The 14,114-nt window shown below is 51.2% G+C and overlaps 1 protein-coding gene across 1 annotated transcript; it reads right to left on the bottom strand.

Moving 5' to 3' along the window:
• Positions 1-3,356: 3,356 nt before the first annotated feature.
• Positions 3,357-14,064, bottom strand: ASB1 (ankyrin repeat and SOCS box containing 1). Its single transcript, XM_013178595.3, has 5 exons — positions 13,880-14,064; positions 13,105-13,246; positions 11,041-11,343; positions 6,640-7,025; positions 3,357-4,655 (listed from the first exon to the last, which is right to left on the bottom strand). The coding sequence occupies exons 1-5, from the start codon at positions 13,974-13,976 to the stop codon at positions 4,522-4,524; spliced, it is 1,062 nt and encodes a 353-aa protein (XP_013034049.2). The 5' UTR covers positions 13,977-14,064; the 3' UTR covers positions 3,357-4,521.
• Between the last annotated feature and the right edge of the window lie 50 nt (positions 14,065-14,114).

Below are 14,114 nucleotides of genomic sequence, written 5' to 3'. Positions count from 1 at the left end.
TTGCTACATAGGAGGAAATGGTAAAGTCTGAATTAAGGCAAAAATAAACACTGTTTATATAGTGCAAAGATATGTAATACGCACATATTATTACTTAGATTCCATACTGGAAGACTAGTGTTTCTTCGGTTTAAAAGGACGAGGACAGTCAGAGGATAAAGGTTGAAAGGTTGTGGCACTACGGAACTTCATAAATCTATTTTGAGATTCATTATTACCTCTCTACAATGAAATTTCCAGATATTCTGTGTATTAAACCATTTCACTTAGGCAGAGCTGGGTTTATGTAGCCTCAGCAACCAATGTCCACCAGGACTACTCCAACAGTAGTTTCCACAGTTCTGGCTTAATATTATGTGAGTTGTTCTACTGAGTTGGACACCCTTCAGTCCCTCAAGCCAAAAGGAAAGACCACTCAGGTTTAAGGCTGGAACCTTTGCAGGAGGCACAGTCCCTCAGCTGAGACAGGCAATGGATGGGTAGTCCCACAAAAAGCCTCCTGTGACTTGATTCCTCCAAAGCTTTGATTCTACTGATGTCCAAGTGCTTGTGGAACTTTAAGCTGGCTTGCTATAGGGTTGGGAGAACCCTCCTTTGACATGTGGATCATGGGCTTGAGATACTCACGGTCAGGGGAATCTTTGGACACTACCTTGGTTGGATTTGAAGACCCATGTAGTCCTTCAAATTTGAGGTCAGAAGGACTACCCACACGCACAAAGTTCAGCATGCTGCTGGAGCATCAAGATCGCTGTATCTCAAATTATAAACAAAGAATAGAAAACTAACTGAGGCCAAAGTCCCCACCCTAACATGACTTGTGCTTACCAATGGGACCTACAAAGGAAGCGTATCAGTACCAAATATTGACTCTGCCATGGAAAGAGAGCTTTTCTCATTTTAACTCACATGGGAGTCACGGTTCTGGGGGGTAGCACAGAGATATGGCTACAACTGCTGGCCTGGGTAGGGTGTCACTGGCTGGCTATCCACAAGAATGCTGTAGGACAGTGTCAATCAAGTGCACAACAGTCAGTGGATCAAAAACTGAAGGCAACGAAAATTTTAACAGGTGATCTGCAGAGGCTTAGCTCTAACTACATACTGCAGCTACATCGGGCACGGAGTGATCACGCTTGTAGCAGCTAAATTCCCCAAATCTCCTTGGGCCACTCTCTGCCACGCATTCTGGCATTTCTCTGCAGCTCATTCCAGATGGAGCCAGATTTCCCCCGAGGGACGTATGCCTTCCACTTTCATCCTACTACCTTCTCCCAAAAGGCACTGACGTGTGACTGGTTTGCAAAACTATGTGAACAAGTGAAAACCAGAGGGGGAAAAAGTCAACCCAAAGAAGCTGTCACCATGGCATTTTCTCAGGACAACCTCCCTCGTTTTCTGCCTCTATACACTGGAGCTAGAGAGTACGCTCGGTCCGTGCTCCTGCAAAACATTATGGTTCCACCAGCAAGGTGACAAGAGGCTTTACAACCTGTTTGCATCTTTTAGGCATGTTAACACTTCTATAAAGCAAGCACACAACTCTCAGGCAACACACTCATGGGCTGCCCTGGCCCCCTGTACGGTGAAAACCTAAACCATCTGCAAGCCTGAAAAGGAAACAATGCAACACTGCTGCCTTCTCACCTTGAAAGCATGCCCACTGCTACATATCCTTGCCATTAATATCTGATGAGGGTTCTGAAAGTATCTGAGCACTGAGTGTAGCCATCACACTTCAGCCTTTTCTCAACAGTGCCCAGTAATGAAAATTTTGCCACCCTGTCCTAAAATCAATGAGCAGAGCAATGTAAGGGGCCAGATGGACACTGGCTGCCCTTCCAAGCCTGGTCATGGAATAGAAATAACAGGAAACAGAGATTCCATTTTTTTCCCTGTCCTTCCTCCTTCTCTGAAAGCATCTTGGAAAGGCACATGTTCTCCAGCAGATAATAAAAATACACAAAAAAAAGTCCACTGCTGCTTATCAAACTCCACCATAAACATATCCCAGGGGGGGACCAGAAACTGAGCCGTGACTTTGCATTCATTGATGCCTCTGGAAAAAAAGTATCTCATAAACTAGCGTCAAACCCTATTCACCTTTCACTTTCCTGCTCGAAATTTCTTCAGGTATTTGAAAGCAGATATACCCAACTAAAAGATATGCAACTCACCCCCTCCTCCCTCAGCAGCCGGTCTGAAGTGTGAAGCAATTCAAAGAGCATCTAAAAGCAGAGCACTCATCCAGGGTAAGACGCTGCTGGTGGAAGCTCCACAGAGGACAACTTTCTAAGTGTCCCTTCGTGGACCTGTAAGGGAGAGGCCGGCACAGGTGGGAAGGGAGCGCAGGCACTGTGGGGCTCAGTGCTCAGTCTGTGGGGTGGCCTTGAGGATCCACTCCCACAGAGCCAGGATAACCAGATTTCCCCAAAGGCATCTGAAACTGCCAAAATGCAAAGCAGCTTAAACAAACCCACCTCCCTGTTACCACAGAGGGTCAAGGAGAAGAGCGGCTGGAGAGGGATCCCATTCCCAAAAGGGCCTGTCCTGCTGTCACTGTCACCCCATGCTTAACCCAGTTCTCAACAACAGTGCCCCAATACCACACAAGAAATAAATCACCAACATCTATATTACTTCTAAAAAATACCCTTGGCAACCCCATGGGCATGGAAAGAACATTTGGCAGAGAAACAGTCCAAAAAAGCAGTTCGTAACGTGAGGACTAGAAAATCCTGGATCAGAAAAGCTGAAGCAAGTACCACTTGCTGCCTGGGCTTTCACCCAGGAGGGACCATCTCACCTCTGCCCTTCTAAAAGCTGCTATTGTGAAAATGTTTACTGTACAATGACTATGTCTCGACCTCTAAGGAGCTGGCTGACCCCAAGACACCCAGAAAGACTGTCAGCTCCTCGCAGATTGACACTGTTCCGTGAGCTTGTGACACGAGGGAAAACGGCAGCGTAAGGGCACCAGAAATCAAAGGAGCCTGGTCAAAGCTCTGCCAGACGCAACACTGCATTCAGAAGCTCACTGCCTACTAACTCCCTGATAAAAGATTAGAAGTCCTTTCTTCTCCCTTCTCTGCAGTGCTGACAGAATCAGGATGCAAACAAAAATGCCCATTAGGTGGATTTGGGAGGGCGCTGTCTGGTCACGCTGCCACTGGCATCTGGAGTAAAAGGCAGGTAGGAATTTCTAATTCTGTGTGCTCTGCATTGTCACCTACTTCACTGGCCCTTCAGTAACATCATCATCACTGCAATACTGCAAGCAGGAAGTCTAGAGAGAATTTTGGGTGTCTTTTTCTTCATAATCACACAGATACATTCACAGGCATTGCACCAACCACTAGCAGCACAACAGTTTAATTTAGCAACCCCTCCACTGTTGCTCCTGGTCACTCCCAAATATTCAAACCCACTTACAGTGACCAGAAGGTGAGTTTGGCCATTACATTTCCAGTAAGTACCCCAGAAATCTTTCAGTTTCACATTCTGGCTTCACCTGAGTATCCCAGTCCTCGTCCCTGCAGCACCGCAGCGGTGACTGAACCACAGGGATCCCATCGCCCCAAAATGGGCCGTGTAGCTCTCAGTTTCCATGGGTGAAAATAACGTTTCCTCTTCTCTCCACATCTTCTCTTTTATGCTACAGCAGCGGTCCTGAGACTTGGCCCAGTCCTAGGCCGTCAGGAGGAGGACCGGCCAACCCTTGCCTCGTCCATCACAGTGCTGCAGGGAGAGCCAAGATGCCACAGCAGATCTGGCGGTCTGTCGAAACGGCTCGGAGGGGATGGGATTACATGTTCTGCTACTCTCCCATCTGTGCGATGGGGCCTCTACAGGAAGAAAGCCAAGTCAGCAGCTACCTTGCAGCACGCAGAGACACGGATACAATTCTCCAAGTAATGCGCAGCCACTGGACAGGAAACTTGATGCATTTCACACCAGAGGAGGAAAGAAGAAAATACACCCACTTTTACAGCAGCAACCACAAACTCCGTAGGTAAGAGAGAGGCCAGGTACTGACAGCAGAAAGGAACGGTGCTGTTGTAAACCAGCACTGGCACCAAGGCAAGGAGAGACTCCCTTGCACGCTACAGGAAGATGAAAGGCTCGAGTACAGACACATTTGCCACGCAGAAGTGCCTCTGAGACCCAGGGTGTGTGTAACACGGAGCAGTAACAGAGGTAGAGTCATAACAGACAGACATATGCTAACAGCTACAGGATATACTGTGTTTGCTCATGTACCAGCCACACGCACTGACTGGCCTCATTGCCCAACCAGCCGCAAACAACAGATCACCAGTTAAAGAACTGGTAGCTTGAGTACAGACGCACAAAATCACCGCACCCCAAATCTGAAGGGGAAAATCACAGGGGCAGGGAATTGTGTGCACGCCATGAGCAAACCAGTATTTCTCTGCGGGGGCAGGGCTAGGATTGGCACCTGGCTTTATCAGCTCACTCGTTCCGCAAACCAAACTGTCCCAGAAAGCAGCCAGTTGCCCTTTAACTGTGTTCGTGAAGTAAAAATTGTTTAATGGGGTCTGGGACTGGAAGGATATGGATCAGATCCAGACGAGATTTGCCAAGTATTCTCCGTACAGCTATGCGGCAGAGAGACAACAGGCTCCGGGCGCGGCCTGCAAGAAAGAAAGCACAAGAACTGTTGAGGGACAGGGAGAGGAAGAGGGAGAGGTAACAGCATGCACATCGTGCTGAGCTCCGGCTGGCAGCGGGGGAGCCACTGACCCCTTCCAAACGCTGAGGCCACGTCCTGCACAGCAACCTGAGGGCGGTGCGGGAGAGCTGAGCACGCACAAATCCTCCCTGCATGGAGGCCAAACCTTTCGGACAAGGATTTGGAGCGATCACAGCCGCTATGCAGGCAGTTTGGAAGGGCAAGGTGGCAACTGCGTGGGGCTGTGGCTGTGGAGCCACAGGAGGTTCAAGAGATCACTGCCCAACCCGCACCAAGCAAGGCTGTGGGAGGCTTTGTACTAATGGCATCATTGTTAAAAGATGGGGACTTTCTTTTTGCACTAAACTGACCCCTGGGAATCAACAGCATTGATGGTCAGCTCAGGCCTTATCCCGAATTTCCTTTGATGGCTTCCATTGGGTTCACTGAGAGCTCTTCAGGGACAAGATGACGGGGATGTCCGTGCTGATTTGGGAACTGGACCTCCAAGGCATCCCTCCGTGACCCTGCACGTTCCACCCAAGGAGTCCCTTCTGCCTCCTAAACCCAGGCCTGATGGAAACCACCTGCTCCGTACTCACATCTCCTCTCAGCAAAAGTCAAAAGGCAGGTTTAAAAACCAGGCACGTGCAACGCTGAATAACTTTGGGGTTGGGGTCTGGGGGTTGTATCCCACATCCTGGATCCCTTCCCAATTTCTCTGGTCTGGAGTGCAAGAGTGAAACCCCACTTCCGACCCTGGTGCAAAGCCCTGGCCTTCACCAGCTGAGCCTGGTGGTTTTACGAGGTGCTGCCATTGCTGGAAGCAGGGTACATGCTGAAGTGATGCTGCTTTTGTTATAAAAAGAAATAAACAGCAGGTAAATTTAGGCATGTTTGGGCTTGTGGCTCTGGCTTTCTTCTGCAACTCATTTGCTTCCCAGAGGGTGTTAAAATCTAAAAAACCACCTTTTTCCACCATTTTCCACCACCGTCTAAGCTCCCTCTTTCCATCCGCTACCACCATTGCATCTTTACTTCCCAAGCAGCCTGCCCAGACACAACTACCCCTTGAGCACAGGGTCACCTGAGAATCGTGAGGATACATCTGCGTGGTGCTGGAGACCTGGGTCTGACTGTATGTGCCATAACCTGGCTGCGGTCCTCAGACCGAAAGCCCTGCCCTGACACCACCCCGCTGCCTAACCTTGCCTCGGGCAGCTGAGGATACCACCAGGCAATGGAAAAGAGCTGGGAGGAAGATTTAAAAAAGGCAAAATTGTGGTCAGAGGCTGGGCTAAAGAGACTGGGTTCACTGGCAGCTCAAGGATTCAAGAGGGAAAACACTGTGTGAATGTACAAAATGCATCAGGAAGGAAAGAGGGAGCCTAGCTAGGGGCTCGCAGGGAACTATGAGGCCATTGCGGTGAGCTGTGAGTGCCAGCAGGCAGAGCCTGAGGCAGGTGGCAGCTCAGCAACACTGAGGATCCACTGCGGAGCTGTACAAGGCCTGGTGAGGTCAGTAACACCTGGCTTCACCGCTTGTTAAATCCAAGCTATCTTTTTGTGTGTGTGCTTGAATTGCTTTATGCTTTTAAGCTGGGTATAACCTGCTCACTGGACCTTTTGCAGCTGGCTAAGGGCAGCTGAACAAACAGACGCAGAAGAGGGTGACGACACTCACCCACCCGGGGTCCTGCTGCCTGCTTTGTTAGGGGGAATCCTTTCGTTCAAGTCAGCAAGAGTGCCAACAGGCACTCGAGCTGGTGTCTAGGCAGATATGGCCACCAAGCATGGAACGCACCAGTAAAAACATATCCCTGGCACCCAGCACACCCTACCCACGCTAACAGCTCCTAACCACCAAATAAACTCTCCAAGACGTTCTCCTGAGTCCAGAGCTAGACAAAACCAGTCGCCGCAGTAAGCCAAAGCCACTGACTTACCCCGTGCTTCTTTGAAGACCTGCAGAGCCTCAGGGTTCACTTTGACCCTTCCCGTGGAGTCGAATTCCAAGGCCTCCACTTTGACCAGGTTCAGGTTGGCTCCAAAGTCAATCAGGAGGTGGATGAACGCCGCGTCGCAGCCGTGCCGCAGGACAGCGTCCATCACGCACACGGGGGAGCCCCGGGAGAAGCCCTGGATGTTGATGGGGCCGCAGCAATTAAAATCGGGGTTGGCTCCGGCCTGGAGGAGCAGCCTGAAGCACTGCAGGTTGTGGTAGGCGGCGCTGATGTACAGCGGGCACACCACCAGCGTGGTGAGGGGCCGCAAGGAGAGGCTGGAGACCCGAGAAGCCAGGTGGTGGTTCACATCCACGTCTGCGCCGTACCTGGGTGGGAGAGGAGAGACCCTTTGGACAACGCTGCCACCACCACAGGGCACAGGGGCACCCACGCCTGCCCTCAGAAGGGTCTGGCAAGTGTTCTGTTGTTCGCTGACACACCAAGCACGATAAAATCAGATGAAGGCCACAGTGGTTCTGAAGAAGGGTGTCTGCAGGTGAATTTAATGCAGCTTCACCCGTTTACCTCCACAGTTAATTCGAGGGAAGCTTTTCATCATGCCTCCCTCCCAGGGACAGGCAGGGAGAGGTTGGAGCAGGGATGCGGCGTCCAGCATGGTCTGATCTTCAAGAATAAAGCTGTTCCTCTGCCAGCACCAGCAGAGGCTCAGGGCTGAGGAGGAGCAGCTGAGGGACACCTTTCCTGGCCCTCCCGAAGGATGTGCCGAGCTCAGCCCGGAGCCAGCAGCACGTAATGCTGGATGCCGAGGGGCTGGCTGGGAAGCAGGAGATGCTTCCAAATGACTCAGTGGAAGAGATGCAGTGAAATAACTTCCCCACCAGGATAACACAGGCCAAAAAGCAATACAAGCGATTGATCTGAGTGTCACAAACAGCAGGGAAATGGAAACAGAAATCAGTGCTCAACAGTGAAACGTGTATGACAAAATCCCGCTCCCGAAGGAACTTGGATGGCTGAAATCCCATTAGAAATCCCAACACAGAGGGAAAGAGAGATTCAGCCAGTGTTAACCGCAGCTGAAGGGACATACCTGCCAATTCTGAGCATGTAGGAAACTGGAAAAATACAAAATAATTGCGTCAGGCCTCCCGCTCTCCCCATGCATCCTGTGCCACTCAACTCACAGGTTGTATTTCACACCAGATTAAACTTTTACATTTAACATAAATTTTAAATTTTAATATTTTACACCAGATTAAACCAGGGAGCGAGCTGAGGCCCTGCTCAATGGAAATCAGCAGCATCATGAAACAGAAGCAGCAGCCACGGCCTACCTCTTATCAGGAAGTACAGGAGGCACTACGTTTGACAGAGCAGAAAACAAGGCTTACTGCCTTTGGTCCTGTTTATTTTTTTGTTTTAGGAGAAAGCGAAGAATACAGCCAAGAAAATGGGAGCAAGAAGGCCAAGTGCTGCTCTCTAGAAAAGCATGGAATTTGAAAAATGGTAACGCTGCACAAAGAAGAGAGAGCAGAAGTAAGCCTTTATTCCCCCCAGGGTGGGTAACACCCAAGCAGCGGGGACACTGTAGCTCCATCTGCTTCACGTGCAGCTTGGACTGGAGCAAGGAGGAAGACAACACAATCCCCTAAGTGGTAGCTGGTTTTAATTGCAGCGTTACGGATCAAGTCCTGTCCCTTCCCCACACAGGAACGAACCATTCCTTCAACCGCCAGCCCCTCTCCCAGAATTGCAAGCCACGTATTCAGAGAACTAGATTTTTCTGTCTTTGTGGATATCACATAATATTCCTTCCTGCAGTTAATAAAACAAATAAGGAAACCACCTGGGGACAAATTCTTCCTCACTGCAAGCACGACTCTTTCTGAACCCAGTAGGGGTTGGTCCCTCTCCAGTAAACACTTAACCAAGGGCTTCAAGTCAGAGGACAGGAATAGTCTCATTTAAATTAAGCACGTAGAACAGGGGCTGAGGAAACTTGTCTAAGAGCTGCAAATGGCACGCAGTGTATTTTTACCCCAATGCACAGGATTTCTCAAGCAAGGACACCTAGGCTAAGATCTCCAGAGACCTGTGGGGTGGAGAAAAGCAAGGGAAGGCTGCGGCGAGGCAGGAATTGACACTGCTGAGCGCAGGCTGGTCCTCGCACCAGCCACAGGGCCAAGCTTTGCTCCCCAGGCCAGGCAGCTGGCCTGGCGCTTGCTGCACGCTCAGGGGACATTTTCCACCTTCTGGAGACTTTCACAGCACTTTGCTGAATTTGCATCACTTCATATTCATTGAGTAAATGAGAAAAGGTGCCTGCTCTCCACAGGCAATCGCATGTGTTCCCTGTAGCTAAAGAAACCTCTTAACATTGGGCTACACAAGCATTTGAACAGAATCAGCTGTGCTGCTAGGGAACTTTCACAGGAGGGTCGTGGGGCTGCCGCTGCCTCCTACGGCCACGGTTCTCACCGGGCAGCAGGTAGCCCCTCACTTCAGTCCTCTGCTTTTCTGTTAATTGTTGATGCCAAAATTATCTGTAGAAACCCCCATTTCCAAGCAAAGCAAGCAATGCTGCTTTTATTAGAGCTGTGTACCTGTCTGAGGCACTGGCACGATTTGTCAGATCTCTTTTTCACTGCTTTTAGTGTGGCAAAAGCATCCTCTCATCCTCCGTACACTGGGTCAGCCCTTGGTTGCGCTGCAGTCCAATGCCATCACAGCATGATCGCATAACAAGCTGTTGGGAAAGTAATCTATACCCTGGAAATATAACCGTAAATATTTCCGCCAGTCGTCTGACAAAATGGATCACCATTCCCTACCTCCGCGTGTATTTACTATTAATGGATACAGTTTCACCTACTGCTTGGTTAGCTGTTTCAGCAATTGTGGTAGGGCTCAGGAATCCCCATTGTGCTGCCATACGATTATAAAAAATGAACCAGGTGATGTTTAGACACCTGCAGCAAGCCTGACTGGGTTGGGCTTTCTTTTCAGAACACTGAGGCTCTCTCAAGCAGAATATTCCGAGATATTTCCTTGTATCTCAGCATAAGTGTCTTCCTCACTGCATTCCCCCTGCCAAGTCCTTTAGATCAACATTTTGAAAATCTCCGAGTGAGCTTTGTAACATAAGACTGCATTTTAAAGTAAGCAACTCTGAACAGATCTGTGAAATCCGTACTCCAAGATATTTAAAATTTTGGGCAATCTGACAATTTGGTATTAGCTTAGCAGCCTTGGGAGAGACATCGTCTAATAAAAAGATATTGGACAAACTCCAGTTAATTTTTAATCCTGAAAGTTTTCCAAAATCTTGCTTTTAATATTGCTGGCAAGGTATCCCGAGGAGTAGACACATAAATCAATGCATCAGCTCTCCATGTGCTGAAATACCATTTGCTACATTTCACCCTGCCTTAGTGGATATCAGGGGAGATTCTGGGGAATGCAGCACGTATGCTGAACCCTGTACCAACAAGCATGGGGCGACGGGGACGTCGTTCTCTCAGCTTGCACAAAAAGGAGCAAGGAAGGGGCTGGTCTCCCCTTCTTTCTGCTTGCCAGCATCCTGAGAGCTGCACTTGTGTGAAAATTAATTTCCCCATCAGCAAAAATCCTTTCCATTGTTATTTTCTAGCAGCTACAGTCATTGAAGGGGTTCCTTGGAGAGTGTTTCTCTGTGAATCCAAATAAACTTTCTACTTTTTCTAAACTTTTACTACTCCTTTCTACAACCTGTATTTCCCCCCTATAATCCACTCTTATTTGGCATCAAAGGCTCGTATAGTTGCTCAGCACAATCCCTTATATAAAAAAGCTTCCAATTTAGAAGAAAGCACGCATCATGGCACGCCACAGAGGAAGAAACTCAAGTTCACACAGCCTACTGCTCAACCCTGAGCCCACTCACTGCTGGTGCACGAGAACAGACTGTGTTGGTAACAAGCACCTCTCCTCTCTAGGACAGAAAATGTTCACAGCAGCAGGAATAAGCAAAAGAAGGATGCATTTCTGAACAATTTTCGGTTGGGTGGGTGATCCGCCTCACTCGTAAATTCAGCCAGGTGGGGCTGAGCAACAGGGCATGGAGGTGGCCACAGGGGAGTAGCAGCAAGCAGACAGTCAAGATGAAGGCTGGGGGGGGAAGATGCTTTGCAAGATCTGGCTCTGAGACGCTCGCTGGGAACTTCTGCCTTCTCCCTCCCGCCCATCAGCGGCCCCTCTCAGCCAGCTTTGCCAGGCCTATGGAGGCACCAGGCATGCGAAGAGGGAACGGATGCTCCAAAGATCCCACGGGGAGGAGGAAATGGAAGTTAGAACCATTCCTCTCCCCACCAGGACCATCCCCAGCCTGCACCCACTTCTCACCTGATCAGCTCCCGGAGGATGTCTGCCCGGCCCACACGCGCCGCGTGGTAAACAGGGGTGCTGCGGTGGTGCCGGCTGCCATTGGGGTCAGCCCCTGCTTCCAGGAGGATCTTGGCACACTCGAGGTGCCCGTTGACCACGGCCACGTAGAGGGCAGTCTGCCCCTTGACGTCCACCAGGTCGATCTCGGCCCCTTTGCGCAGGAGGAAGTCGACGCAGGGGCCGTGGCCAGCGGTGGCAGCGATGCGCAGCGGCGTGCAGGGCAGCCAGCCGCAGCACCACACCGACTTCTCGTTGATCCGGCTGGCATGGGTGGGAGAAGCAGAGGGTAAGAGAGAGCCCTCGGTCACCAAAATGCTCCCAAAAAACCCCAACCCCCTCCTCCCTTCGTAACAGGAGATGTCCCAGATCAGAAGTGACCGAACAGGGGACTACAAAGGTTTAATTCAAGCTGCTCCAAAAGTGGCAGAAGGTTGTCAAAGCAGCAGGGAAACAGAAAGAGGACACAGGAGGAGCAGAGAAATGCTTGAAAACGCAGGCATCTGTATCCCTCTGCTGGTACATCCACGTGCTCAGCCTGGCACCATGGGATGACATAAATGCAAATCCAGGGAAGCTCAGCACAGCGCAAGCACAGCCCTGCCAGGAAGGAGCTAGCTTGGAGGGGCAGCCGTGATAAACAGAACAGCATAAATAGACCATTAGCATCCTTGTTAGACAGCCACACTGGCAGAAGAGCTTTTTTCAATTCATACAAGACATGGCTCTGGTTGGAGGCTGCTAGGATCCCCTCTGAAATCACCTGTACTGTCATACTCATCCAAATTTCAGGTTAGCCCTATAAATCTCATAAATATCCAGACTCAGTCCCCAGTTCTCTGCAAGTCTCTGCTCAACAGAGAAGCACCATGCAGAGAGGAAGGGATTTCTTTAAGGCCAGCACAGGCAGGCAGAAGTGCCCTTTAGCCAGCACAGCAGTGGATTTGCTCTTCTAGCTCACTCCACGCCAGCCCGTGTAATTGGTACAGGACAAAGCAGCATTCATACACTGCAGTTAAGGCAATTTGCTAGGAGAGCAATGCCACAATGTTTTTGTTCAATCATGTTTTAGGAAGAGGAATAATATAAACCCTGCATCAGGTCCTCAGCTGTGAAGTCTTTTGATAAAAAAGCTCCCTTTAATCCTTGCAGGTTTGGGAATCTCCACCCCATACCTACTACCAGATTCAAAGAAGTCACTTCTCTGCTCATTCCACCACCTGTGTGATGACGCTGCAGGTTCTGCCAAACTTTGCTTTTTCCTGCAAGGAAGGATGCCAGGTTCAGCTTGTGACCTCAGAGGGCTGCCTGGCCCTGCTCAATAGGGTTACCACACAGCAGGGTACAAAAATAAGGCAAAACCTCAGACCAGAGGACCAAAGAGTCCCAGCACAGCTGCCTAGGTGGCAGAAGGCGGGTCTAGCTCATTCTCATTTTTGCTGAAATTACGTTTTTTTAAGGCTAGTAGAGATTTTGCACTCTAAGCAGTTTTCTCCATGGTGCAGGAAAATTAATTAACTATCCCCACGGTCACAGACTTAGCACTGGGCAGATTTTGTAACATAGGGTGTTTCAGGTTTATATTTGATTGTAATCCCTTTTGTATGTTTTTCCCATTATATGTAGACTCCTATTTTCAAGGTATTGCATTTCCATCATGATCTGAAAAGAGTTTGTGCGTGGACGCTGCACACTCACAAACTGGCTTGAGATTTGCCTCCTGGGAGACCGACAGGGATGATTTCAAGGGTGAGCAGAGCAGCCTCCCACCAGACACATCTCCTGTAAAAATGGAGCAGGGCACTTCTACCAGCAGGAAAGGTCTGGAAACGAGAAGCAGACTGTGGGGAAAAGGGGGAGGATGGTGTGGGGTGGGCAGCCCCATTGGACTTAGGTAGTCATTAGCCAAAATCTTCAAAGCGGCTTTAAGTCACACCTCGCACCTGGCTTCCCCTTGGTCCCATGAGGATATCCAAAGCCAGTTACCGTGTGGCAAGCCACTCGAGTGGGAGAAGCACCCCTCACCTTTGGAAGCTCTCCTCTTGCAGCAAGCTCTTGAGCGTGGGCAAGTCCCCGACGTAGGCTGCGTCGTGCAGCCGCGTGTCCTCACAGTGCTCGATGGGGTGGTCGCAGAACTGCTCCCGCAGCCACTCCTTGAGATTACGACCTGCGCTGGAGAGAGGGGAGCTGGGTTGAGTCCTGGCAAGAGGCTGCTGGGGGAGGCAGGTGCTGGAGAGCCTCGGCGAGGCTCCCAGGTGGCCACAGGGCTACCAGTGGGCTGGGGGAGAGTCTGCCTTGCTGGGAGAAGCCACCAGCATCCCTGCGGGTGCTGAGAGCAGGGAGCTGGGGGGCGAGGGGTTGCCCCCATCCCACACACACCTGCAGAGGTGACACGAGTGCTCGAAGCCCGCCACCGAGCACAGCCAAAGACAACAGCGGTAGGCACGTACGTCCCCAGCCCCAAAACTCTGCACATGCCGAGGCTGACACCGAGCTCCCCAGCATCTCCCACAGCTCTCCCTGGGAGGCACGGGGGGCTCTGGTGCCCTGCACAGTGTTACGGTGAGGTACCTCAGGGCACCTTCATGAGATTTCCGAGGCATATTCACTGACAGCTAGGTCCGGGGGGAAATAAAAAGGGGGATAAACGCGGTTACAACCCTCAGCGACGCAAAGAGATCCTCCGCGCAGGGAGCTCCGCACCGAGAGGGGAACCCGTGCCCTGCCCCGGGGCTGCCCCCAGCAGCCTCCCCCGGCCACCCCCGGCCTCCCCGCGGGGTCTCCCCTCGCCTCACGGTACCTGCGTGCCCGCCCGAGGCGCCCAAGGAGGCCGCCGGGTCGCCGCCACCTCCGCCGCCCGGGGCGGCCCCGGCGCCGGGGGGGCTGCCCTCGGCCATCGGCCGCAGCTCGGCCCGGGGACCCCGGCGCTGCCGCCCTCACACCGGCCTCCGGCCTCCTCCTCCCCGCCGGCAGCCTCCCGGCGGCCCTCCCTTCGCCGGGCCGGCCTGATTGGGTGCCCGCCGCGGCTTCCTGCC

This window comes from Anser cygnoides, chromosome 6, assembly GCF_040182565.1.
Source record: "Anser cygnoides isolate HZ-2024a breed goose chromosome 6, Taihu_goose_T2T_genome, whole genome shotgun sequence".
Classification (NCBI taxonomy): Eukaryota; Metazoa; Chordata; class Aves; order Anseriformes; family Anatidae; genus Anser; species Anser cygnoides.
The sequence above is the reverse complement of the archived record's forward strand: the minus strand, read 5'-3'. Positions and strand labels throughout refer to the sequence as shown.

What these genes read in the sequence shown, in the direction of transcription:
- ASB1 (XM_013178595.3), bottom strand. Translation starts at nt 13,976, where the DNA reads ATGGCCGAGGGCAGCCCCCCCGGCGCCGGGGCCGCCCCGGGCGGCGGA. An exon ending in CAAGAGGAGAGCTTCCAAAG is followed by an intron (nt 11,344 to 13,104) that starts GTGAGGGGTGCT and finishes CACCCATGCCAG; the next exon opens with CCGGATCAACGAGAAGTCGG. An exon ending in GGTCTTCAAAGAAGCACGGG is followed by an intron (nt 4,656 to 6,639) that starts GTAAGTCAGTGG and finishes TCTTTCTTGCAG; the next exon opens with GCCGCGCCCGGAGCCTGTTG.